We start from the raw sequence: 25,041 nt of genomic DNA, 5'->3' as shown, positions 1-25,041 counted from the left end.
CAGAAATTTTTCAAAACTTCTGCGCGCTTCTCTCTTGTCATCAAAACCGGGTTCTTTTGACAGCGCGGAAAGAGAGAGAGAGAGAGAGAGGCGAGACGGACGCGTTTGTGAGTGGTGTTGGTGTTTCTTCGTCTGTTTTTGTAAAAATGGCCGGTCGAGGCCGGCCTCCGAAAAAAGGCCCGATGAGCGAATACATGCTGAAAAAACACGGCCTGTGGAAAGAGCCCGATCCAGAGTACGACGAAGACGGGAACGTGATACCACGCGCGAACAAGTGCCGACCGAAGATGACCGAAGAGGAGAAGGAGGAGAGACGACGGCAACGCGAAGAGGAGAGGAGGTTACACCCGGAACGGTTTTTAAAGCCGAAAGGGGTGAATCCAGATTTCGTGGTCCACACCAGTCGCAGGCAACAGCTTTTGTTGGAGCAACAAAAAGAACGCGAGGAGAAGGAGCGGAAAGAGCAAGAGATGAGAGATGGGAACGGAGGAGGCATTGGAGTGTCGTTGATAGAGGAAGAAGAAGAGGAGGAACGACCGGTACCGATGACGGAGAAAGAGGTGGAGGAGGAGAAGGTGTTCGGTACGGTGGCGGCGTCCGCCGCGGCGAAGAAGGAGACGAAGAAGCCGAAATATTATAACGAGGAGTTGGAAAAAGGTATCGGAGAAGATTTGGTGAAGATAAAGAAGAGGTGGTCCAGAGGGAGGAAAGAGGAGAGGTTGGAACGGCAACTGACGGTGAAAGCGACGTCATCTTCGGAGATGGTGACGGCTGGGGAAGGAGGAGAAGACGACGAAAGTAAGAGTCCGAAAGGACTCGCGCTCGCCAAGAGGCCTTCGTTGATCCGCAATCATCCAGAATCGATGATATCCAGTGCATACGCGGAAACGGCGGCGAGAGTGAACGAAGACGAGAATGTGCAGCTTGGCATGCTTTTGGCGCCGCACTCGACTTTGACGTCGTTGTCCAGAGCGTATAAACTTTCGCCGATGACTTTGAAGCAGCTTCACGAAGGATTAGTTAAAAGAGAACCGAACGCTGTCGTCGATGAAGTGCACGCCGCGCTTCTGAGAGTTTTGGCTACGGACGTGCTCGAGGCGGATGCCTATTACGGCGGAGGACAGTTGGTCGATGTGGAAGATAAAAAAGTGTTCTCTAAAACGGGCTCGACGAAGGTTATCGTTTTAGACGATGGCTCGACAATCCCAAGATCTTCGCTCGATTTCGACGAGTGCTTTAAGTACCTCGACATCGTTACTTGGCCGGCGTACGCGAAGAAACTCGTGGAGAGGCTTCGTGCACGAGGCAACAGGCACGTTCCAAAATGCAACTGGGCGGATCACAGATACGGAGGGTATTACGGTGCGACGGTGTATGAAAAAATCGAACTCTTACAGTTCTTAGTCGATGAAACTCTCGATACCAACGTCATTCGCAACGAGTTGGAAACTCGAGAAGTTTTGATAGAAGCCGGGGAGTTCCAAGTCGCCAACGGTGGTTTGTTGACTTCGAAAATTGGGGCGCTTGTTGAAGTGTACGGTATGGAACATCCAATTCGAGGGAGTTGGTACTCGGGCGTCGTCATCGCCGCCGCCGGCGACCGCATTCGCGTGCGTTACGATGAGTTGTTGAGCGACGTGAGTAATCACAAATTGGAAGAGTGGGTGACGCTCGAAGACGTGCGTTCACACGATTGGAAATTACGTCGCAAGAAGTTGACGAGCAAAAAATTAGACCCAGCCTCAGTGATGCGCATCGCGCAGTTGGCCAGAAAGAAAAATCGCGGGCGGAGTAAACGCGCAAAAAAGAAGCGGGTACAATCCAACCGTGCCGACGACGATCGAGACGCATTCCCTAGAGTTCGACCTTTAAATCCGTACCGTATGGATAAGAAATCGCGCGCGCAATGGATCAGATCTGCCGGCGACGTCGTCGAATGTTACCAGGGTGGGGGATGGTGGTGCGGACGCATCACCAATCCGATCGGTGCGTTGGGTCGAATGGAAGTTCAGTTTCCTGGTGAAAACGAATCGAAACTGATAAAAAAGGAAGACGTCGATACCATGCTCACATGGGATGGCGACGAGTGGTACATTGCCGGAACAGACGACGTCGTCGAAAAGAATGCGAGCGCGGTAAAATCTCTGGAACAAGCTTTAGCGGCGGCGGCGGATACGCACGGTGATATGTGCTCGGTATGCGGCAGATCGGGTTCTTTGGTGTGTTGCGACGGATGTCCTTCGGCATTCCACGCGGTGTGTGCCGGTGAACCGACCAACCGAGCGCTCGCGGAGACGGAATGGTTTTGTCCAGAGTGCGTCGCTGTTCCGGAACAAATTCGATCCGACAAGGAGTTGAGAGCGCAGGCGTTTCCGTTTTTAAGAACCGAGTGTGCGTTGTGTGAAACCGATGGGGACGCGTTAGGGAGAAAATACTTCTTTTCTGCTAAGGACGGCGTCGCTAAGCTCGAAGGAGGGATGAATCCTAAAAAGTTTGGAAGCGGTCGCGCCGATTTAAACGCGGCGATCAGAGAGAACGAGTGGAAACGATTTGAGGTACTCGCGATAGATCGAAAACCGTTCGAAGAAGCGAACGCTTACTTGGATGATATTCGAAACGCTTCGGAAGACGCGAAAGCGTCTCTCAAACGCGGTCAACAAGTTACGGAGGTTGGTGCCGATCCAATCCAAGTTTTTGAAAAATTTGGGCTCGGAGATTGCGGGAAGACTTTACCGGAGTGGGAAAAAGACAAAATCGTTGGTCCCACCTACGCAGAATCCGAAGAAGAGGAAGAAGACATAGATGAAATGGAATTTGACGGGGAGGACTCCGGAGAGGAGGAGGAGCACGACGATGAAAAATGGTCGGACTTAGATAACGATGAAAGGGAAGCTCCACCTTCCTCTGCTCGAGGGGGTAAAAGAAAGAGAGGTGGGAGGAAAGAACCAGAGGAAGAAGAGGAAGTGATGCCGACGTCGGGTCGATCCCGACGAGCAAACGCGGGTAAAAAGACGGAAACGTATTCTCCTACTAAAGTTGCCGAAGAACAGCGCGCTCGTCAAGAAGCTATGCAACCAAAAGTAGTGGTCAAAGAAGAGCCGATTCCATTCAACGATCCAGAAATGGAGCGCGCGCTCGAAGAGCGCAGAAAATTGGCGCTTTCGCACGCCGCCAAAATCGAGTACGAATCTTCTTTGTTAGCAGTAGCTCCGGCGGAAGCGAATGTGGAAAAGGTCGGCGGCGATACTCCGACAGCAGCACCATCAACACCTTTGGCGGCGACGATGGGGACGAAAACGACTACAGAATCGTGCTACACGTACCAAAATAAGTACGCGAACGCTGGAGTCTTTGCGCTCGCGAACGCGACTGGCGAGACCGCTCGGGGTCGCGTGACGTCGTTATTCGTCAACCAATGGTTTGCTCCATACCCTATTCCACAACCGCCTATAAAACCTGGATGGCAAGACCATCTCGCAAAAGATAAGCTCGGCCACGTCGTGGCAAAAGCGTGTCACATGGAGCGATATTTGTGCGGCTTACTTGACGGTCCTTGGGCGGGTACGGAAACGGTAACTGGTGATCAATGGCGCCAAAAATGGCTCACGTCTTTAAGAGGTTCATCGACTTTCAAAGACGTGGCAAAGTGGATCTTACTCTTAGAGAGTAGCATTCGTCCTCTTGCGATGAAAGCGGCATGGTATGCTCAAGAAATCAAAGAAAACGCCTCGATTTTCGAATTTGAAAAGAAAGAGCAGGAGCACCGCGTTGAAAAAGTTGGTCCTTCTTCGTTGCGCTCCGAAGTCGCGCCATTGGCGCTTGTGTTGAGAGGAAAGCGCGTTCCCATCAAATCGCTTCGAAAATGCGCGAGAAATGGCGGGGTGAAATCAATATTACCAGAGCGTGTGGTGAACTACCGCATTGGTTGGCGCGGTCGAGGTTTGCCGCAACCGTCGCGTCTTATGAGAGCAGCGTGGATCGCCGAAGTTGAAAACGCTTCTTCGGCGGCGTACTTGGGATTACTCTTGCGCTTCTTCGATCACCACATAGCCTGGGATCACATCAAATCACCGATGTTTCACAAAATCCACTCCAATTCCTTCGACGGTAGACACAGAAATATCAACTTCAGACAACTGGAGATTGTCGAGAAGCGTTTCGCGAAATGGCCGACGACGGGCTCAGTATTGGCGCAGTATCGATTGGAGCCAGTGCCTAAAGTCGGGGGAGACGACTCGAAGAAAAACTCGCCCTCAAAGGCATCTCCGACGAAGGTGGAAGAAGGAGAGAAAGATTCGGCGAGGCCAATGGAGGAGGACAAGAAGATGCCGGACGCGGAGGAAGCGCTTGCGCCGCCAGCGGCGGAGGAAAAGAAAGAAGTCGAAAAAATCCCAGCGCCGCCAGCGGAGGAGAACACGGAAGTCGAAAAAATCCCAGTGCCGCCAGCGGAGGAGAAGATGGAAGTCGAAAATGTCCCTGTGCCGCCAGCGGAGGAGAAGATGGAAGTCGAAAATGTCCCAGTTCCGCCAGCGGAGGAAAAGATGGAAGTCGAAAAGGTCCCGGCGTCGCAAGCGGAGGAGAACACGGAAGTCGAAAATGTCCCTGTGCCGCAAGCGGAGGAGAACACGGAAGTCGAAAAGGCCCCAGCGCCACCAGCGGAGGAGAAAAGAGAAGTCGAAGAAGCGCCAGCGGCTGAAAAGATGGAAATGGAGGAAGTGCCGCCAGAAGCAGGGGAGTTAAGAGGACAAGAAGCTGTCTCCTTGACTGAAAAGCAACCTTCGCCGGTGAAAACGGAAGGCGCGGAAGCGTCGGTGCTAGGCGATGGAGTTCAAGAGCAAGGCAATAACCTTGCCGCTGCTCTGGCCGCTGCTGTAGCCGCCGCTCCAGCTGGAGTAACTATTCATGATCCATTAAGTGCTGCAACGGCAATTACCGTGCCACCGACAAGCGACGAAAAGAATGAAACCAAAGAAGAGGAAAAGAAGGAAGAAGAACCTGTTCCGATTTGGATCAACGACACCGATTGTCCTCTGTTCCTCATGAACATCTACGAAACGAAGATTCGGGGTTGGACGCGCGCGGAGGAGAAAAACTTGGGATTCAATCCAGGTTTTACGCCCGGACGACAATCGGTAACCATACCGATCACCTACGAGGACATCGGAACGCACCTTGCGGGCTGCAAAGTCGAAGTGCTTTGGGAAGACGACGAAGTCTGGTATCGCGGGGAAATTGTCAAGTGCTGCGAAGATCGAGAGTTCGGAGACGAGTACGCGCAACGAGAAAAAGCCGCTGTCGATGATGATGATGGTCCAGACAAAGATAACGAAGACGCCTTCAGCAACAAAGTTGAAATACAATACGAGACTGGTGAGCTAGAGAGCATGGACATCGAAGACTTCAAAGATATCATCTCCAAAGGCAGCATTCGAGCGAGAGGAAGCATCCCCGCGCGACGCGGAAAGAAAAAGGCTTCTAAAAAGAGCGAATCAACAGCAGGAGAGTCTAAAACGCACACCGGTGGACGAGTGAGCCTTTTGCCGACGCTTCCAGACATGGAACGCGCAGAGCCGGGTACGTTTTACGCCACCGCGCATCTCGAACTTCCGAGAGACGTCCTCGAAAGGATGGTATTTGAGAAAACTGGGAAAGATTACTCGCTTTGGCAAAACCCAAAAGTCGCGCGATGGAAACTTGCTCTCATGTTGGACGAAGGAGCGTTGCGACAGGCCATCGCGGACGAAAAGATTAAGCCGACGCACGTGGAAAAAAAGAAGACGGGTACATATTACGTGAAGAAGGCCGAGAGATTGGCGATGGAAAAGGAGTATATGGAATTGGCGAAGAGAAAATTGGAGGGAGAGGGCGACGCGGTCCAATCTCCCAAGGAAGGACAACAGCAGCAACATGATCAAAATAACCAGAATGAAGGAGGCGATGGATCCGACCTTCAGCCGAAAACGATTCGATTCGTCATGAGTACGAAGAAAGAAGGAACAACCGAGGGCGGTGTAGAATCGGAGGCGCAAGCGCACATCATCGCGATGGAAGAGAAAGCGCGGATTCAGGAGGCTTCTATCTCGGCGATGGAGCACTTGACAAACTCTCCTGTTCCGGACTCCGCTAATTCGTTTACAGACGTCATCGCGCAACGTTGCGTGTACGCCATAGATGCAATTCGAAATGTGAAAACGACACAAACGCCTCCATCGAAGAAAGGGTTACTCGCGTGTACGTACATCATGAAAGAGCTCGACGCAATCTCGAAAAAGTGCAAAGATAAAGGTTTTAAGAACGTCGCAGAATTTGTGAAAGTCATGGAAGAACTGTTTGATCAAACCAGCGTGGACAACACGGAGTTTTGGGAAGACATCGATTTTAGCGTTCGTCCGGAGTTTCGCAAGGCTGCGATTCTCATCGCGACGCCGAAACCAGACCAAGCAGCGATTGATAAATTCCAGAACGACACTTGGACGCAACTTGAGTTTGAGAAAGGGGAAAATTTTGGCGAAAAGTTAGTAAACAAGCGCGTGATCGTGTGTTGGGACGATGGCGAATGGTATACTGCGAACGTTTTAAAGTACGACCCGAAGGAAAACAAACACACGTTGAAGTACAAAGACGAGGATGAAACGGAGACGGTGTTGTTGAATAAGAAACCCGGGCGCATGTCGCCAGACATTCCGGACGTCTCTTTTCCGTGGGTCTTTGCATCTCACGATATGCTCAAACCGATCGATCTCACTGAAGCCACAAGCTGCTTGAGCGTCTGCCAGTACATGGATAAATGCGAACAAAAAGGCGAGCGGTTGATTGAATACTTCTATCGCTTACCGGAGAAGTCAGAAATGCCCGAGTACTACGAAAACGTCCCGAACCCAATCGACTTGGTGACCATAATCTCACGCACTATCGGCGGGTACTACAAGTACCTCGAAGACTTCGTCGATGATGTCGAATTGATGTTGGAGAATGCGTTGAACTTCAACGCTCCGGGCACGGATGCTAACAACGACGCGAAAGTACTAGCCAGACTCTATCGACAAAAGATGCAGCGATCATACGTCAATTACGCGCCGCCTCCAAAGCCTATGCCGAGAGGCAGCGAGGAAGAACAAGACGGCGGCTCCGCGAAGAAGAAAAGAACCTTCAACTACGACAACGAATCGAGCGCGAACAAAATAAAAAAACTCCGATCCGCTGCCTCTACCGCCGAGGAAAGAAACGCGAAGTCGACCAAAACTCCGCCGAAGAATTCAGCATCGGGCGGCCACCAACGCGAAGCGCTGTCCGAGGAAGAATTAAAAAAGTCTGGATTGCACCTGAAGAAGACGAGTTGGAACGCCACCGCGCGATGCGGCAAGTGCCGCACGTGCTTGAACCGCTCGCTCAAGAAGAGGTGCATGAACAATCCAAAATAATAACACAACGAAGAAAACAAGAACGAAAAGAGAGAGAGAAAGAGAGAGAAGAAACGTAGAAAGAGAGTACAATCATTTAGCGTACGAGTTTAATAATAAATAATCATCGAGAGGATCAACGCGTAAAATCTAATACTAAATCTGAAACAACCCCTAGAATTTTGGCATTGAAACGTCGTCACTTTTGTGTATAGCAAAACAAAACGAAGCAATCATGCGAGCTTCTTCTCCTTGTTGTTCTTCTAAAACTTTGCGCTCATCGTCGCGTGGCGGCGGCAACAGCAGAATCCAGACCAAACGACGAACAAAGTATCGCGAGAGAAAAGGAATTGAAACCATCGTCAAAGCTACCGCGACGCGTTTGGAAGCTTCTGATTTTGAGTTGCTCCAAGTGCTTGGGAAAATCTCCATCTCGAGAAGTGAACCGTCCTCGTCGTCTCCTTCCTCGTCGTTTTCCATTTCGAGAACTGAAGACGGAGAAATAAAGGCCATGACGGCATCTTCTTCGAGCAGCGAGAGCAGCTCGAGCGCGATGGTTTTATACGCCGCGCGATGGTCCTCCGGCGAGCCTCTTTTTAGATATCCAGGGGATCCTTTGGTCTCTTTGACTGGGCCGCAGGTGTTGATAAAAGAGTATTTTCCGTCGGTGAAAGTATTAGCGGAGACAGAGGTGAATGCGTATGAACGTTTGTTGTCTGATGATAGGCCAGATATTGTTGTGGATGAATATGGGAGAGGGCAAGGGCAGATGTCGCAGAAAATGTTGCCGGTTGTGAGGTGCGTTGCGTATTTCGCTGCTGGGGCGAGCGAGAGCGAAGTCAGGGATGAGGATGGGGGGAATACTTCTTTTTACGTAGCACAAGAATGGGTTGGTTTAAAGAGATTATCGGAATACGCGTCGGCGAAGCAGAAGGACGATGGGGAAGGGCGAACGAAGTTTTGGCCGCCAGTGGAGAGGGTGCAGACACATCCGACGGTGTTGAGGTTTAGGTACATTCGGTCTGCTATACGACAAACGGCCAGAGCGGTTGCATTTTGCCACTCCAATGGAGTGGCGCATAATGGTATCGATGCTGGCACAATCTTTTGCGACTCGTTCGACGACAGAGATGCCTTTGAGGAGCGAGGTGAGTTTGGCACGAGGTTCCGATTGGCCAATTTCGGCGCTGCAATTTTAGACCCATCGGATGAGGACATGGCGAGGGACGTGAGAGCGTTGGGAAAGGTCTGGGCAGAAGTCATTTTTTCCGCGTTGGCTAGAGAAGGACCGTCCTTGTCTACAAAGGCCGATGCGTTGACGAGACAGTTTGAAACGCTCTTTAATTATGATTTCGACGGTCAGATTTGGGAGTATTTAGAGGCGGAGCCGAATTACGACGTGGCGAGGTATTTCTTGAAGGAAAAGTTTGGCGATTACGATGAGTGCGTGTGGGAGGTGTTGAGAGATGCGTGGTTGTGCGACACGAGTGATGAGAATTACGCGGTGACGGCGGCATCGTTAGCGCGGAGATTAGAACGCATCGCGAGCGAAGCGGACCGAGTCGCGAGGGGCTCGATTGAAAGAGAAACTTCCACGATCAAAGTGAAACTCCCGGGTTTCGTTTCGGAACGGTTAGAAAGCGTGGCGCAAAAATTAGATGATACCATCGTGCAAGATCCAACTCTACCGGATGTTCCAAGGCCGGATTGGTTCACTGGTCAAGGAGAATATTCGAAGGGAATCTGGAGTGATCGCATAGGGAAGGATTATAAGGAGCAGATTAAAAACATAGCGCCAGACTTTCTCAAAAAGTTTCTCGACGATGACGAGGACGAGAAGGAGAAGTAGGTACCTTAAATTAAGCTGTCTAAACTAAACTAAACCGAGACATTTTTTGAAGCCGCCGCCGCTCTGTTCTCTCTTCTTTCTTTATTCGCAACCAGCGCAGCCAATTTGTTTCGCAACTGTATATTTTGCGCTTTCGCCATCGCCCAAACGACAAATCTCTGCTCTCTGGTCAAAGCGATGAAAAAGAATGCAGCGAAAGCGGCCAACGCGAGAAGGATGAATACAAAACTTCCCATAGCTTCCGCCGTCTTTACATCCACACGCTCGTGTTTCAACAATAGGTCGTGGCCTTTATTTTTATCCAACACGCGAAAGACTGAAGGTTTCTCCGCATAGCCTAAACACGGCGCTAAGCTTTGATACCTGGGAGGCGAGCATCGAAGTTTGACTGCTCTGCTTCGTCGATTACCTCGTTTATCTTTAAACTCTTCCGTCCTTTCGTACTCTGTCTCTGTCGCGCCGTACATCGCGCGAACCTCTTCGCTTGAGATATTCTTCCCCGTAATATCCGAGGTGAGCAGGATAGAAACAGAACTCCATCCTAAATGCGATCCTCCATCGATAGAATATCCCTCCCAGTCCAAATCGACGTTTTGACCACCTCTGTATGTGTTTCTGTCGCCATCAATCTCTGTTCGCACGCCACCACTCGCCGTTTTTTCGTATACGGATGCCTTCTCTATCCAATCAACCGGCGGTTCCAAAGGGAATACGACGTCGTCAGTTGCGTGTGATTTCCTGTGTATGGGATTAATCTCGATTATTCGCAAGTTGGTCTCTCGCAAACACTTCGACGCAGACCTTAATAAAGCCGCTTGGTACTCTTCGCTTAAACTCGTATCCCTATTATCCCTTGTCGCGACGAATAACGTCCCGTAAGGAGTTCTCTGTTCCCCACTCGCGCGGATTCGTCGCGGTACGCCAGCTATTACCATTCGAAGTATGTGTCTTTCTGGTGGTTCCAAGTATGTCGAGGAACCGAACTCAAACACAGGGTGAGAATCTTGCCAGTATACCGTTTTCCTACTCGGCGCGCCTTTTGCGATTTGTTTCCACCAATCGTGACCGAGCTCATCCTTCACTTCTTGCGTCATCCCCGACTTATCTATTTTTCTATCCCTATCTTTCTTTGCCTTCATGGCCTTTTCGTGTGTTTTCTTACCTAGTTTTGCCCACAGCTTTTGCGCTTCTTTAGTTACATACTCCGGCGTATCGTCCATCTTTGTCTTTCGAAAAGCGTTCTTCTTACGCCATTCTGGGCCGATTTCATGAAACGCATCGGCGATGAGTGCCAGCGTCGCTGGACACCGCGCGTTCAAGATCTTCTCTACTTGCGAAGGAGATATCTTGTGCTCGACATTATATTCTGCATTCTCCACATCTTTCTGGACGGTAAACTTTAAAAACATCTTCTCTTTCCTCTCGAATCCAACCGTCGTTTCTACCTGAATAGGCGCCTCGATACTCCTTCCTTCGTACGGTTTGTCATACAAATTTCTCAATTTGTTCGCCTTCGCGTCTCGCTTTTTATTCACCTCTAAGTCCTTGCACGCGCGAAAATCTGGCAGTTCCCAATGTATCGTCGCCACGACCGCCTCGGCTGCTTCTTCTCCAAAACTATCCAGATCTTCGTCCGTAAACGTCCCCTCGTGCTGATTGAGCAATCTGCCGTACGCACACATACCAGTACCACTCTCTACAATCTCCTTTGGACACCTCGCGTGCCTGGGAAACCTGCGACAGTCATTCGTCCTCCCTCTCACGCAAAACGCTTCGATTAAAAACCGTCTCGTCCCATCTAAAACGAGAGCGTACTCCGTCGCCGTCGCGCGAACGTCTCTGACGAAACTCGCCATCAACGGTATCTTCGTATTTCTGCCCCCACCCCCGCACTCCTCCGCCCTGTGCTCCAAATACGACGACTTCAGCGCGTAGCTCCCTTCGATACCGCACGGTTTAATATATTTCGCTTGGTCGCAACCGACTTTCAGTCCGGAAACATCGCACGCGCGGCACTCGCTCACTTGAAGTTTATCTTTCCTTTTGGACGTTTTTGAGAGTGGATATTTGAGGACATCGTCCGAATGCACCCCGCGGTTGCCAACGATAACGGTTGGATCCTTAAACGAGAACTGGGCATCGTCGTCGTTCTGTTTCTCTCGCTCCGCGAATTCGTCGGAAACCCAATCGAAATCGTTCTCGTCGTCGTTCGATTGCACGTGTTCCGACAGAAAGATTACGAACGAGAACAAGAACAACAGAAAAAGGTGTTTGCGTTGCAGCATTTTTCCCTACCGACGCGGCCACATGATGACAACGAAAGGAAGTTCTCGGTTGATATCTGAAGTGAAGATTGGGGGAAATTTTAGGGGATTTCATCCACAACCAACAGAGAGGAATGTGCTCGTACGCATGTACCATTCTTCGCCTCTTCTTCTTTAAATATAATACTATTACAACGCATCGTCCTTATTACTAAACGACAATATTCGCAGCTCTCTTTCTTTCTCCCTCTCTCTCTCTCGCTAAGTGAGCGAGAAACATCAAAACTCGTCGTGCGAACCCACCGCAGCGCGGTGCTTCGAACTCGCCGGCGGTCTTCTCTCACCCTGTCTCGCGTTTGCTCTCGCGCCTTTCCTCTCCTGCTTCCCTTGCTCTTTTTTCATGTTTCTTTTGAAACTTTCCTCGCGTTTTTTCTTGGCTTCTTCCGTGGCAATTCTCGCTTGCTCGCGCATTTCCGCGTCCGCCAAGTGGCGGTCGTGGACCATGATCACGTGGAACCCGTTGGACGTTTGGTGCGGTCCAACCGGTTTGTGCAACGGCGCCGCCAGTTCCGAGAAGACGATGGCTGTTTCGTTGAAAGAATAAAAATATTAAAAGTAATGAAAGAAAGGATATGCGTAAAGGTCAGCGATGCATTAACGCGAAGAGCAGCAAAGAAAGAAGACGTACCATCGAAATCCTTCGTCATCTCCCCTCTCGGAAAGTACCCCAAATCCCCTCCGTTCCTCTTCCCAGTTGGGCAGCGACTGAATTTCCTCGCGAGCTCTTCGAACCCTCGCTCTAACTTCGGCCGTAATAAATCGTCCTCGGCGAATGGTTCGAGTAATTCCATGATATCTTCGCATAACGTGCGGTTTGATGCGCAGAGTATGTGCGAGGCGTGGACCATGTCGATGCCGCTGGATTTGATGTTCAGTTTGGTTTTCCCTTGAACGAAATTGAACGATGATGATGATGATGATTGATGAAGACCACTAAAACTGATGAAGCAGAAAGCGAGGACGACTTGGAAGAGGAATATAAGGTAACGAGGAATCACAGGCATACGTGGCGTGTTGGTAATCTCTGTCGTTTGTTGTTGTCGCGAGACTGTCTTTCTATTATTCGCGCGTTCTGTTTTTATTATTATGCCGCGCTCTACAAAGACGAAGGAAATCCAGAACAATAATTTAGGGTGTTAGTGCATTTCCAAAAAAAAATTCTTACGCGATCCATTTTATTCGCAACAAAGGCGAGACGCGCAAACACGCGGTTTAAGGAAAGACAACGACCTAAAAGTGTGGTTCGTGAAGTGTTAATCTTTCTCATTCCTTTATCGTCGTTATTCTTTTTTCTTCTTCTCAGAAGCAGGGAAGAGAGAAAGAGAGAGTTTTAAGAGAGAGTTTCTTATTAGAGAGAGAGAGAGATCCCTAACGAGAATTTGTATATCAATCTCTCTGCCTTTTCTTTCTTGCGATATATAGAATACACAGTATCGTCTTTGCGCGGAACAGCGAGAAGAACAAAACCGAGAGAAAACTTTAAACGCGTTCGTTCTTTCGCGTTGGTTGGTTCGCGGCGAACGAGAACGTAAGAAACAGTCTTATTCTTCGCGGCGAAAATTAGATACGGAAAGGCAACCTCTAAAGCTTATAGGGAAAAGGACAAATATCGATATAAAGTCTCATCAAAATGTTAACGGCGGACCAACGGAAAATCTTCGAGAAAACGATCAAAAAGCGCGAGCTCGCATCGTTCGGGCGAAAACCTTCCCTCGGGGAAATCACCGACAACCGATGGTTGGATTGGCACAAAGGCCACAAGCACGTGCAAGTGAAAGTGTCCGGACGAGGACGAAAAGGCGACGAAAGCGCGGCGAACGTTTTGGTGGACGACCAGAGTCCGGTGTACGCGTTAGATAAAGGCGATCCGAATTACGATTCCACCGAAGATGCGGAGAAGACGGTGTTCAGGGAGAAGACGTTGATTCAAGGGTCGGAAGCGTACGACCGAGTGAAGGCGTATAAGATGGCGAGCGAGGCGACGATCGAGGAATACTTTGATTCGAACGACATCGCCGAGGCTGGGTTACGATTGAGAGGACTGGAAGAGCCTTTGTACGAGCATTTTTTCGTGAAGAAATTAATCACGATGGCGCTGGATAGAGGAAATAGAGAAAAAGAAGCCGCGAGCGCGTTGTTGTCGGCGTTTTACCCGAGCGTGATTTCCGGGAAGCAAATGATGCGAGGTTTCGTCGATTTAGCGGCGAGCGTGCACGATTTAAAATTGGACGTTCCGGATGCGATTGAAACGATCTCGACGTTCATCGCGAGAGGTGTCGTGGACGATATTTTGCCACCAAAGTTTGCCGAGGTGACTTTAGCCGGAGACCCGACGTGCCAAGGTCCAGACGCGCAAACGGTGGCGAGTAAAGCGAGCGAGCAAATTTCGCAGCGCTTTTCCACGGACAGAGTGTTACACGCGTGGGGACATTTCGATAAAACCCCGTACGAGCAGGCTAAGACGGAGTTGGAGATGCTTTTGAAAGAGTACTTGGAATCGCACGACGTCACCGAGGCGAGAAGAAGGCTGCACGATTTAGCGAAACCGTTCTTCCACCACGAATTGGTGAAGAAAGCGCTGGTGATGATGATTGAAAGCGATAAAGATTCCAACGCGCCGGCGATTCTGTTGGGTTTATTGCACGTCTTAAACAATTCAGGAGAAGTGTCCGCGGTACAAATGACCAAAGGTTTTACGAGAGTTGGAAACTTAATCGAGGACTTGTCTTTAGACGTCCCGAACGCGAAAGAACGATTCGAAGAGATTAAGAAGTTAGCGCACGAAACGGAAACTCACGTGAGCGTCTTAATCGACGATAGCGATCGCGAGGCTTTTTAGATTGAGATTGAGAGAGAAAAGAATAGACACAGAATTCAAATCACCCTTGTATAAATAAACACACACACACACACACACACACACACACACACACACACACATCCCTAAAACTATATTATCGTTAAACAAACTATTACATCGCCTAAATACTACTGCTTCTTTTTCGTCTCTCTTTTCGTCTTCTTCTTCTTCGCGCCGACTCCCGATTCCTTTTGACTCTCCCTAAATCTCCTCTTCATCTGCGCTTTCTTCATCTTCACCATCTCCTTCACCGTTAACCGTAAAAAGTTGACTAAAATAATCACTAAATTCACCATCAACGGCGCGTTCCAAATCACCGACACGAACGCGCCTCTCTCGTCGAAGTAGTTTTGCGTGCTAAACATCTCCCACCGTTTGGACAAAAATCCATTCATCCGTTCCGCTCCAAAGCTACACGCGCCTAATATGACGAACATTCTCACTTGGAACTGCTCCCAGTGTCTCCATTTCACCACGCACATCAACGAGACCAAATGAAAAACCAAAACCGCGGATATCCATCGATCTGTCTTCCAATCAATCGCGTGGTAAAATCCAATCCAATTCTGTTTCGCGTTCTCAAACGCGCTCTTATCGAACGCCTCACGGAACGAGGAGGAAAGTTTTTCCAAGTGTTCGCGACCGAGGTCGAGTAAAGCGTTGTGTTGCTCCAGGATTTCCGTCAGATTCATTCTTCTTTGTGCGTTCGTTTGATCGTGCGTGTGTGTGTTTCGTGCGCTTTGCCTATGAAGAGAATACAAGTCTGAAAGTACACGAGAGTTTAATTACACAAAATTTTAAGGATACCGCGCGGCGTAAGAGAGTACTCCTACTCGCACTCCCTACGCCATCATCATCACGGCATTTGCAGATGACGAATTCGACGGCGGCAATGCCAGCTCGTTCGCGTGATTGATGAAGAAATCCCCGCCGAATTGTTGCACGCGCCCGTTGCTGTTCCCGCGAAACAGAGCGAACAACACTTCTCGGTGTTTCTTGTACACCATTTTCCAGCTCAAGCGCTTGACGATGCAAAACCGCTTCTCCTCCTCCAGAGTTTCTCCATTCCTTTTCTGTTTTTGATGCTTTTCTGAACTCACGATGGTTCGATTCGGCCGGTGGCCAAAGCGCGTGTTCACCAAAGCGGCCCAGAGTTCCTCTCGCTCGCACAAAGCGTGCAAACGCTTACAGGTTTGCCCAGTCAGTAAGATCGTTTCCGCGTCCATGAAGGACAAAATCGTTTCCAACAACGAGTCGTGGAAGTCGTCCAACCCGAACGCTTTATTAGTACAGGAACTACTCGCTATTTGCGGGTGTTGCCATCCCACCGGAACGAGCGGGTTCGTGTGGTGGAGCTGACCTCTGGTTGGGTGCACAATGATAGACGAAGGGAGCTCGTGAACCGCGTCGGCGACCATTCTTCTTCGTCGTCTTCTTAAATAAATCTCCTTGGTGGTACGTGTTGTTGTTCTTGTTGCTGTTGTTACCGCGGACGATGCAGATTCAAAGCGTATGTATAATAAACCGCGTCGTGAGATAAAATGAAGAATTGGAAATACCGTTGGAAATGTCTTATCCTTTTCTTGTTCAAACGAGGCAAAATGTGGCAGATTTTTACTCTCCAAAAAAGAACTACGAACAACTGTGGTATTAATAATAATATTATAAAGCAACAACACTAAAAAGAGAAAGCGCGCTCTCCTCTCCCTCTTTCTCTCTCCATCTATCTGTCTGTCTGTTTGTTTCTGTTCTTTTTTTTCTCTTACTTTTTTCTTTCTTTCCGGTGATGACTGTTATACATGTGTGTTTTATTTAAATAAACGCCTCGCTCGAGTCGCTTCCGAATCCGGAGTCCGAGTCGACGTCGTCGGGGACCTCGAACGCGTCCAAATCGACTTGGTATCTCAGCAAACCTCCGCAGCCGCCGAAACCTTGGCAAAACTGGTTTCCTTCTTGCGATTTGTCCGAGATGAATTCTAACTGGCACCCGAATTTTTTGTACTCTTTGGCCAACCATTCGCTGAAGGCTATTTTTTCCGTCGTTTCCAGTTGGTTATTTTCGGCGTCGTGAAAGTGTTTCGGGTCTTTTTGCTGTTCAGGGGTGAGAATTTTCACCTCGGTGGTTCCAGTGACGGAGTTGATGAGTTCTAAGCGTTCGTGCGGTAAGTCTTCCCAAACGACTAAGGTTTCGACCGCGCCCATATCCAAACAATTCAAAGTATCGTTGATGCCGAAACAAAACTTGCCGGTATCTTGCGCTATTTGATCGAAAAATTTACCGATGAGTTTCTTTTCGGCGATGAATTTTACGTTCGCCAGCGTGTCCGCGGAGAGCTCGATGGCTTGAGAAAATCCATTATCGCCACCGTAGGAGACATCGATGACGTTCAACACCTTCGCGCTCAATCGAGCGTCAAAAACATCCGCCTCGCTCAGTCTGTTTTTAAAATCCGCGGAACCGGCTAAAATCAATCCGGCGACGTTACACTTATCGTTGGTGATAAAATGGTGCGTCGCCAACTCGGCAACTTTCGTCAAATAGTTCTGCCTTTTTTCTAAACGCAAACGCGCGAAACGCAATGCGGACTGACCCCCTCTCCCGTGTTTTTTCGGCAAATCTACGGTAATTTTCTGCAACACTTCCCGATGGTTCCCGCACAATGTCCCGTACAGCGTCCCGTTACCGTCCATGATAATAAACCCGTACGTTTGATCTGCGGCCAATAAATCGTGCAAACACTCCGTGTGAAACTTGTTATCGCACATGTACAACGTCGTGTTAATCGGTTTAAACGGTTCAAAATCAATGTTCATTTTTTTCTCCTTTCCCTCGTCGGTTAACACCGTCCCGGTGTATATGATCAACCCGTTATCGGGCACGCGATTGTAAAGCTTCAACCTCGTTTGCGCGGACCCGATCGCGTTTAACACGGACAAGCGATTCACCCGCGATTTAATGTTCGACGCGGTCCCGATTTCGTCCGTGAGCATCTTATTCACCAAGTTCACCTGCCCTTTCGGTGGAATGACGAGAGAAATCATCGACGTCCCGTTTCCCCGGGCTTCGGTCAAGCCTTTGATTAACTATTTGATGATTACGAGTGCGCGCGCGAGAGGTAAGTACACCGGTATGAAGAGAAAGAGAGAATCACTATTCGAACGCCACGACACGCGCGTCCGGGGTTAAAGAGCGCGCACTCAAAAGGAAGGGCCTTAAAAGGCGCGAAAAGAACAAAACGCCATCGCATCTTTTCCTCCTCCTCGGGGCTTTCTCTCTCGTCTCATCCGCCGGCGCAAACGAAAACTCTCTCACGAACGAGTAAAAATAAGTAAAAGAGAAAGGAACAAACTATATACATATATATGTGATACCTTCTTAATCTTCCACATCTCGATGTTCTCCTCCTGGTCGTCGCCCATGGATGCCATCTTCGTATTCTTCTTCTTCTTCTTCGTGTGCGTCTAAAAACTCTCCGCCTCTCTCTGTACTAAATTTGCTCTCTGCTCAATCTTCTTCTTTTTGCGTCGAGTGTTCGATTTGTTGTGGCGAAAAATCGCAACTTTGCACAGAGGCGAAAAAAAGGTCGATTTTAAATAAACCATATGGGATGGTGAAATCTCAAAGCGCTTTGTTTTAATGAACGCTTTGATGAATTCGCTTTATTTGGCGAAAATTTTTTGGCGCACAATCATCAAAGCGCTTTGGCACCGTTTTAACTCGCTTATTTCATCGAAAAAAGAAGAGCAAAAAAATGTCAACGAACACAAAAGGCAGAACGAAAAGAACAGGAGTTCCCCTCCTCAGTTTTTTTATCGCATCTCTCATCCTCGCTCTTAAAGTCTAAACCTCAGAGAGCACGTCTGCGTTTCTCTTGGGTTTTCACGAAGCCGTTCTTCGGCTGTTTTAAGGAGAGAGAGAGAGAGAGGGAGAGGCGACTGTCTGTCTGTCTGTCTTTTCCAGAAAAAAAACTCGTCATTATGAGCAGCAACGGGGAAAAAAAGGAGAACGGTGCCTCGCTTGTAGTCACCTCGACGAAGCAACAACAAAACGAGGAGGACGAGGAGAACAACACTAACGAACATTTAATGCATGCAAAAACAAGACGAACGTTAACGTTCGGGAAACTGGTACTTTTCGCGTTCTCTTCCGTCGCGGGCGGGCCGTACGGGTTTGAAGATGCCGTGGGTGCAGCCGGGGCGAAAATCACGCTTTTGATGGTGTTCGTGGCTGGTGTGTTTTGGTCCGCGCCGCTGGCGCTCATGACCGCGGAACTGTCCTCGGCATTACCAGAAAACGGAGGACACATTTTGTGGATCGATAAAGCGTTCGGGCCGTTTTGGTCGTTTTTGAACGGGCACTGGTCGTTGATTTCGGGAGTCTTTGAAGGCGGCTTGTTCGCGGTTTTGTTTTTGGACTACCTCGAACCGGCGTTTGGGCAAGCGAGGGAGAAGATGTATAACGATCAGTTGAGGGTGCCGTTTGGGCTCGTGTTGATGGGTTTGGTCGTTGCGATAAATATGTACGGGATGGAGATGGTAGCGAATGCGAGCGTGTTGTTTGCGGTGGCGAGTTTAGGACCGTTCATCGCGTTGGTGGTGATTGGATTCCCCAAGTTGGATTTCGAAGCGTGTTTCGGGAAGGATACAATCGTGCCGCAACATGAAATGTCCGACGGGTCGTTCGGACCGGATTGGCACACATTTTTGATTATTTTGTTATGGTCGACCGCGGGGTACGATTTGTTGGGAAGTTGCGCCGGGGAAGTTAAAAATCCGAGCAAAACGTTCGTGAGAGCGATGTTTACCGCCATGGGATTGGCGCTGTTGATTGATTTTTTGAGCATTTCGGTCGGGTACTCCGTATTGGCAGACCCGACGAAATGGGAAGACGGAACGTTTACGGAGGTGGCAAAACTCGTTGGCGGGTCGGCTTTGGAGTTGGTGTTTTTAATCGGAGCGGCGATTAGTACGGTTGGTTTGCTCTGCACGCTGTTGTCGACGACGAGTCGCATCACGTACGGCATGGCGGTGGTGGGAACCTTACCGAAAATCTTCGCTAAAGTCGACCCAAAGAACAATAATCCGTACGCGGCGATGATCATGAACGCAGTTCTAATGACAATGTTGTTTCTAGTTCCGTTTGAGGTTCTCGCGGAGTTGGAGATGTGGTTTTACTGCGCGACGACGGTGATGAAATTCGCCGCGTTGTTGAAACTGAGAGAAGTCGCGCCCGCGATGAAGAGGCCTTACAGAGTACCTCTAGACGGTATATGGCTTCACTTATACTGCGCGCCACCTTTGGTGTGTTGTTTCATCGTCATGTTCTTTGCCAAGAAAGTCACCATCGTTGTCGGCTTAATAGGCGTCGCTTTCAGCGTGATCATGTATTACGTCTCCTTGGCCGTCGTCGGTTCGCACACGAAGTTGATTCGGTACGACTTGATCGAAGAGTTGTAGAAAGAAAGAAGGAAAGAGAGAGAGAGAGAGAGAGAGAGAGAGAGAGAGAGAGAGAGAGAGTTAGATGCTATGCGTAGAGCGAGATAGACAGAGAGGAGAGAGAGAGAGAGAGAATAGCTAGCCTAATCATCATCATCATTATGTTGTTATTACTATTACTGCGTTGAGTTGTTATTGCTATTACTGCGTTGAAAAAATAATATTTTCTCTATTCTTTTCTCTCTAATATTCGTCGGCGAGAATGATGCACATCATGCCTATGATAATCACGAAAACATACGGCAATCGATCCCCAATCGGTTCTTTAAACATAATGGCTCCACCTAGCACGGACAATAAGATCCCGCTCCTCTTTGCTGCTACCGCGTAACTCGTAAACAAATGCTCTAAACTATGCAAGTACGCAACCACGGTATACAACTCGCATAAACCCATGCCGAATATAATCGAAAGCGTTTTTGGATTTTTCAAGTACCCAAACGCCTCCGGATTTAACGCCGCCGTAATCATTCCCAACGGCGCGGCCATAAAAATCCTCTGCAGCGTCACGTACACGATAAATCCACCAGCATGAGCTGATGCGTTCTTCCCGAGCTTATCGATATCGCTCGTTAACCCCCACAAACCAGCGACGCCAAATGCGATTAAACTTCCCGGTTGTTTTCTCAACGCCGACGCCTGTTTTCCCAACGACTCCCGAACGGCTCGGCGAATTGTTCTCACCACGCCATCTTTTTTTACGATATTACCAGCATCGTTGCCCGCCCCGCTATTAGTACTATTCTCAACCATCAGCATACTACCGTCGCTACCGCTCCTATTCCCGCTAAAACCGCTACTCCGACTCTTCGCACCTCCCTCGCGATGATATTTCCTCTCGTCTATTCCTACCTCTAACTCCGCTAACGTCGACGCCCCCGACGCCGTCGTCGTCGCCCCCGCCGCCGCCCCTCCTCCACTCCCGGCAGCGGCACTGTTCAACCCGTACGCGCCTCCCGTCATGACAACCACCCCAAACACTCCTCTCGCGCTCGGAATTTCGTGCACGATAAAGAACGACAGACCGAGCAACCACAAAGGCGTAAACGCCATGTACGGCGCGCACAAACTTATCGGCGTCAACTGTAACGCTCTCTGAAACGCAACCGACCCGACGCATTTAATCAGCGCAGATATCGACGCGAGCACGATTAAATGCGTGCGCGCGATTTGGTCGTCGTCGTTTTCATAGCTGTAACTCCTCGATGATTCGTTTTTCTGTCGAAACAGTGGCTTTCGCTTCCCGAATATTAACTCGCCTTGTCCGGTACAAAACACAAACAGGAACAACGTCACGCAGTTTAACATTTCCATCATGGCGACCACGTGCAGTGGGTTTTTGATCGATTTCGTGGCGTATTTCCGGAGGTTATCTTGAATGCCGTTCCCGATGGCGGCGGAGAATGCCCAGCCGTAGCCGATGAGTTGCGCGTGCAACATGATATAATAACAACGCGTTTACTCTTTTCCAACAACACAACAAAGGCGAGAGTTAATTGATTAGTCTCCAACACTTTGCGCTCCGAAACGACGATTCGGACGAGCGGAGGACAGATTTAACGCGTAAAGAGAGGAAAAGAGATAAAAGAGAGAGAGAGATCCAAGGCGACCAACCGCCCTCGATTCTCTTTTAAATGCCGCGCTGTGCGTAAAACAAGAGCTCTCGCTGAGGGGAATTTAAGTGTGGTCGCTTGGGAAAATTCGCTCAAAAGTCAAACAAATCCTCAGAAACGAACCAACGCAACACGAGTCAAACCACCGTCAAAAAGCAGTCCAAACCACCTTAAGAATGGCATCCGCGAAGAGCAGCAACAAACCGTTCGACGTTTTGGTAAAACTCCTACTCATCGGCGACTCCGGGGTCGGGAAATCCTGCCTCCTCCTTCGCTATTCCGACGATAAATTCACGACATCCTTCATAACCACGATTGGCATCGACTTTAAAATCAAAACGATAGACTTAGACCAGAAGAAAGTGAAGATGCAAATATGGGACACCGCGGGGCAAGAGCGGTTTCGAACGATCACGGCGGCGTATTATCGAGGCGCGCACGGGGTTTTGTTAGTGTACGACGTGACGGATGAGACGAGTTTTGAGAACGTGAGGAACTGGATGAGGAATATTGAAGCGCACGCGAGCGAAGCGGCGAAAGTGTGTTTGATCGGGAACAAGTGCGATTGCGAAGATTCGAAGAGGAAAGTGACGAAAGAGAGAGGGGTGGCGTTGGCGAAAGAGTTCGGGGTGCCATTTTTTGAGACGAGCGCGAAGAGTGGGTTGAGAGTGGAGGAGGCGTTTAGCTCGATGGCGAGAAGATGCGTCGGGGAGAGCAAGACGAATAACAACAATAGTAACAACAGCGGGGGTGGCGGGACAGTCAGGCTGAGAGAGACCGCGAAGGGTGGAAGTAAGAGTAGTTGCTGTTAGTGAGAGAGAGGGAGAAAGCTCTTTCAACCTAGTATACATATCTATCTATATATTATTCTTCAATATCAAAGCAATCTATCAAAAACTACGCGTGGCAAAACGAAAGTAGCTCAGCGTATTCGGACCGCCGGCGCAGTACTCAAAGTCACACGTTGGATGCACGGCGACGGCAGATAATATGGTTTCTTGATCAGACAAAGATGGGGCGATTGGTTTGTGACCGTAGCCGGGGTAGTACTCGTCCTCTTCGTCCTCCCGCTCCTCGTTCGCTCCTTCTTCTTCGTCGATGTGAGCGTCATCATCGTTCTCATTCCACAGTTTCACCGTCGTCGACTCCCGCGTCACCGTTCCATCATCAATCCATTGATACGACTTCGGGTTATTCGCCATGACGTCTAGGATGAGTATACCTGAATCGTTCACGTTCGGAACGATTAACTTTTGCCCGTCCGTGGACCACGAACACGTGCGTTTGTCTCGGCCATTCCATTTGGCGATTTGCGAGCTGATGGCACCTTCGGTTTCGGTTTGCGTCGCCATTCCCGCACTGTCGCCGTTAAGATATGCCCACGCACCTTCGGCGCCAATGAAACGCTCGGCTTCGTCTCGCGTGATGCGCGTTGGAGCCGTTGACGTCCACGGGTTGGGTGGACAGTGCGCGTGCGTGATAACCCCGAGAGACGACGTCGCGTGATTGTTTTGTTTCATATCGATTACGCCGGTGCGTCCATTGGAACAGTGAAAGGCTACGCGCGAATAATCTTTCGGATCGAAGTCTACCCAATACACTTCCGATTTACTCGCGAAGGATCTGCCGTGGATTTTTGAAAACATGTTGGACACGCTCCACGAACACATCTCTTTGTCCGGTTTTATCCCGGTAAATCCGCGATGGTCCGTCGCATGCGTAGAGACTGCTTTCCTAGCGTCCCATAAAACAACCCTGCCCGAAGAAGATGCCGCGCAGACGAGTTGACCGTCTTTCGTGACATTCACGCAATTCAGATTACCCGTAGTAGGAGCGCTGAAAATGGCAACCGGTCTCGTGTGATCGACGCGCTGCCTAAGATCAAACGTGAAGACGCTCCCAACACCAGTGGCGGCAAAAAGACGGTTCCCATCGTCGCACGAAGCAATAGAGGTGATACCAAGCGTATCTCTTATGTCGGACGGATGTGTAACGTTGTACACAGGACTGACGACTAAACCTTGCGAATACGCGAGGAATCGAGGAGAAGGAGACTGCGTTAATGTTGGCATCGCTCGACTACTTACTGTTGTTGTTGTTGTTGTCGCCGTTGATGTTACGGCTAACGCCGCAGCAGAAGATCCAGTTGGTGCAGTAGGAGCACTTGTACCCATCAATCCTCTTTCAACGTCGTGAAATGTAATCCTATCGCTCCTCTTCGATACTGTCGCTAACACCCCTTCTTTCACCCATGAAATGCCATCCACGGGATCTGCCACAAACTTCTTATACACCGGCGCGTATATGCTCGACAGCAACGAACTCCCGTCTCCATCTGACGTTTTCTGGTTCATATCTGAGGTTCGATGAACCGAAACGGTCCCACCTCCCCCTCCGCACGCCAAAAACCTCCCTCCGCTAAATCTATCAAATTCTACGCACGAAAATACATTCTCTACGCTCCCCGTCCACTGCGCAGTCTGATCTCTCGGCAACCACATTCGACTCGTCGCACGCATCGTCGCGCCTTCCCGTCTTGCATACTCTTTGGCTAACGTAATCTTTTCTTGCACCGCTTCGTCACCTTCCGGTAACTCAATCGTCGGTACGACGCCTCGCACCTGCATAAACTCTTGGAACTGTCTCGCCAGCGCCGCGTTAAACATCCGACCATTTTCTTCCTCCGTGTCGTCCTCCGCTCCGGCGCTATCTGCGAGATGTATCGATCGCTCTGCAATCCCGTGCAAAACCGTGTTATGCATCGCCCGTCTTTGCGCGAGGAGTCCGCGTTCGCTCACACCGTACCCGCCGCAACCGCGTCGACGGCGTCTCTCATTTTTCTGCTTCACCGAACATCGGTACGCGTACGCCACCCGCATCAGCCGCTCAAACCTTGCCTCGCCTGTACCATTCATCTTCTCTTCGTCCTTTTCTTCTTCGTTATCTTCGCTTCTCCTTCCGCTTCGTCGTCGTCGCAACAAAACCAAATCTTCCGCGAGTTTCGCCCAACGTTTCAAAACGAGCGATTTTTTCTCGCTTCTTTCTCTTCTTCGTCTTCTCTCCTCTTCCTTCTCGAACTTTGCGTTATCGTCGCTTCGTTCGACGACAACCCCGTCGTTCAAAACCTCCTCGTCGTCGTTAAAACTCAAGCACTCTTCTTCTCCGACGCGTTCAACGAGCCTCTTCTTCTTCCTCTTCTGCATCATCAAAAGTGCGTCCAAATTTCTCTTTTTCCCGGGATGTAATTGCTCTCCTTTGTGTTCCTCCTGTCGCTGAGACGATCGATCCTCCGCTCGAACACCGGGTAAAGGAAAAGGCGGAGACATGATGCTTCTCTCTCACTGTCTGTCTTTCTTTTAAAAGTGCGTGTGCGCGCACACGTACGACGAGACTTTCGACGAAAAGAATGTGTTGAAATTTCAAAAATTAAGAAGAGAAAAAGAGCAGACAAGAAAGAGTAACTTTAAGAGTTCAAAAGGAGTTTGAGGCGTTTGCGTTT

General features: G+C 49.6%; 12 protein-coding genes across 12 annotated transcripts; 5 read left to right on the top strand and 7 right to left on the bottom strand.

The window, feature by feature from the left end:
- Positions 1–146: 146 nt before the first annotated feature.
- On the top strand, positions 147–7,421 carry Bathy03g02970 (polybromo-1; the record flags this gene model as incomplete). The annotated part of the gene is made up of 1 exon (XM_007514358.1): positions 147–7,421. One exon carries the CDS (start codon positions 147–149, stop codon positions 7,419–7,421), a length of 7,275 nt encoding a protein of 2,424 aa, XP_007514420.1.
- A 490-nt stretch (positions 7,422–7,911) lies between these two features.
- Positions 7,912–9,249, top strand: Bathy03g02960 (predicted protein; the record flags this gene model as incomplete). The annotated part of the gene is made up of 1 exon (XM_007514184.1): positions 7,912–9,249. One exon carries the CDS (start codon positions 7,912–7,914, stop codon positions 9,247–9,249), a length of 1,338 nt encoding a protein of 445 aa, XP_007514246.1.
- Positions 9,250–9,330: 81 nt separating this feature from the next.
- Bathy03g02950 (unknown protein) lies at positions 9,331–11,534 on the bottom strand (the record flags this gene model as incomplete). The annotated part of the gene is made up of 2 exons (XM_007514153.1): positions 9,331–9,407; positions 9,479–11,534. 2 exons carry the CDS (start codon positions 11,532–11,534, stop codon positions 9,331–9,333), a joined length of 2,133 nt encoding a protein of 710 aa, XP_007514215.1.
- A 258-nt stretch (positions 11,535–11,792) lies between these two features.
- On the bottom strand, positions 11,793–12,577 carry Bathy03g02940 (PpiC-type peptidyl-prolyl cis-trans isomerase; the record flags this gene model as incomplete). Its single annotated transcript, XM_007514086.1, has 2 exons — positions 11,793–12,097; positions 12,202–12,577. The coding sequence occupies 2 exons, from the start codon at positions 12,575–12,577 to the stop codon at positions 11,793–11,795; spliced, it is 681 nt and encodes a 226-aa protein (XP_007514148.1).
- A 626-nt stretch (positions 12,578–13,203) lies between these two features.
- On the top strand, positions 13,204–14,412 carry Bathy03g02930 (predicted protein; the record flags this gene model as incomplete). The annotated part of the gene is made up of 1 exon (XM_007514112.1): positions 13,204–14,412. One exon carries the CDS (start codon positions 13,204–13,206, stop codon positions 14,410–14,412), a length of 1,209 nt encoding a protein of 402 aa, XP_007514174.1.
- Positions 14,413–14,561: 149 nt separating this feature from the next.
- Bathy03g02920 (predicted protein) lies at positions 14,562–15,125 on the bottom strand (the record flags this gene model as incomplete). The annotated part of the gene is made up of 1 exon (XM_007514075.1): positions 14,562–15,125. One exon carries the CDS (start codon positions 15,123–15,125, stop codon positions 14,562–14,564), a length of 564 nt encoding a protein of 187 aa, XP_007514137.1.
- A 150-nt stretch (positions 15,126–15,275) lies between these two features.
- Bathy03g02910 (unknown protein) lies at positions 15,276–15,851 on the bottom strand (the record flags this gene model as incomplete). The annotated part of the gene is made up of 1 exon (XM_007513885.1): positions 15,276–15,851. The coding sequence occupies one exon, from the start codon at positions 15,849–15,851 to the stop codon at positions 15,276–15,278; it is 576 nt and encodes a 191-aa protein (XP_007513947.1).
- Positions 15,852–16,245: 394 nt separating this feature from the next.
- On the bottom strand, positions 16,246–17,862 carry Bathy03g02900 (eukaryotic peptide chain release factor subunit 1; the record flags this gene model as incomplete). Its single annotated transcript, XM_007513997.1, has 2 exons — positions 16,246–17,517; positions 17,791–17,862. The coding sequence occupies 2 exons, from the start codon at positions 17,860–17,862 to the stop codon at positions 16,246–16,248; spliced, it is 1,344 nt and encodes a 447-aa protein (XP_007514059.1).
- A 549-nt stretch (positions 17,863–18,411) lies between these two features.
- On the top strand, positions 18,412–19,890 carry Bathy03g02890 (predicted protein; the record flags this gene model as incomplete). Its single annotated transcript, XM_007513956.1, has 1 exon — positions 18,412–19,890. One exon carries the CDS (start codon positions 18,412–18,414, stop codon positions 19,888–19,890), a length of 1,479 nt encoding a protein of 492 aa, XP_007514018.1.
- Positions 19,891–20,112: 222 nt separating this feature from the next.
- On the bottom strand, positions 20,113–21,369 carry Bathy03g02880 (predicted protein; the record flags this gene model as incomplete). Its single annotated transcript, XM_007513903.1, has 1 exon — positions 20,113–21,369. The coding sequence occupies one exon, from the start codon at positions 21,367–21,369 to the stop codon at positions 20,113–20,115; it is 1,257 nt and encodes a 418-aa protein (XP_007513965.1).
- Positions 21,370–21,718: 349 nt separating this feature from the next.
- Positions 21,719–22,354, top strand: Bathy03g02870 (predicted protein; the record flags this gene model as incomplete). The annotated part of the gene is made up of 1 exon (XM_007514288.1): positions 21,719–22,354. One exon carries the CDS (start codon positions 21,719–21,721, stop codon positions 22,352–22,354), a length of 636 nt encoding a protein of 211 aa, XP_007514350.1.
- Positions 22,355–22,432: 78 nt separating this feature from the next.
- On the bottom strand, positions 22,433–24,868 carry Bathy03g02860 (conserved hypothetical protein; the record flags this gene model as incomplete). The annotated part of the gene is made up of 1 exon (XM_007514298.1): positions 22,433–24,868. One exon carries the CDS (start codon positions 24,866–24,868, stop codon positions 22,433–22,435), a length of 2,436 nt encoding a protein of 811 aa, XP_007514360.1.
- Between the last annotated feature and the right edge of the window lie 173 nt (positions 24,869–25,041).

Source organism: Bathycoccus prasinos, assembly GCF_002220235.1.
Source record: "Bathycoccus prasinos genomic : Chromosome_3".
Lineage (NCBI taxonomy): Eukaryota > Viridiplantae > Chlorophyta > Mamiellophyceae > Mamiellales > Bathycoccaceae > Bathycoccus > Bathycoccus prasinos.
The sequence above is the reverse complement of the archived record's forward strand: the minus strand, read 5'-3'. Positions and strand labels throughout refer to the sequence as shown.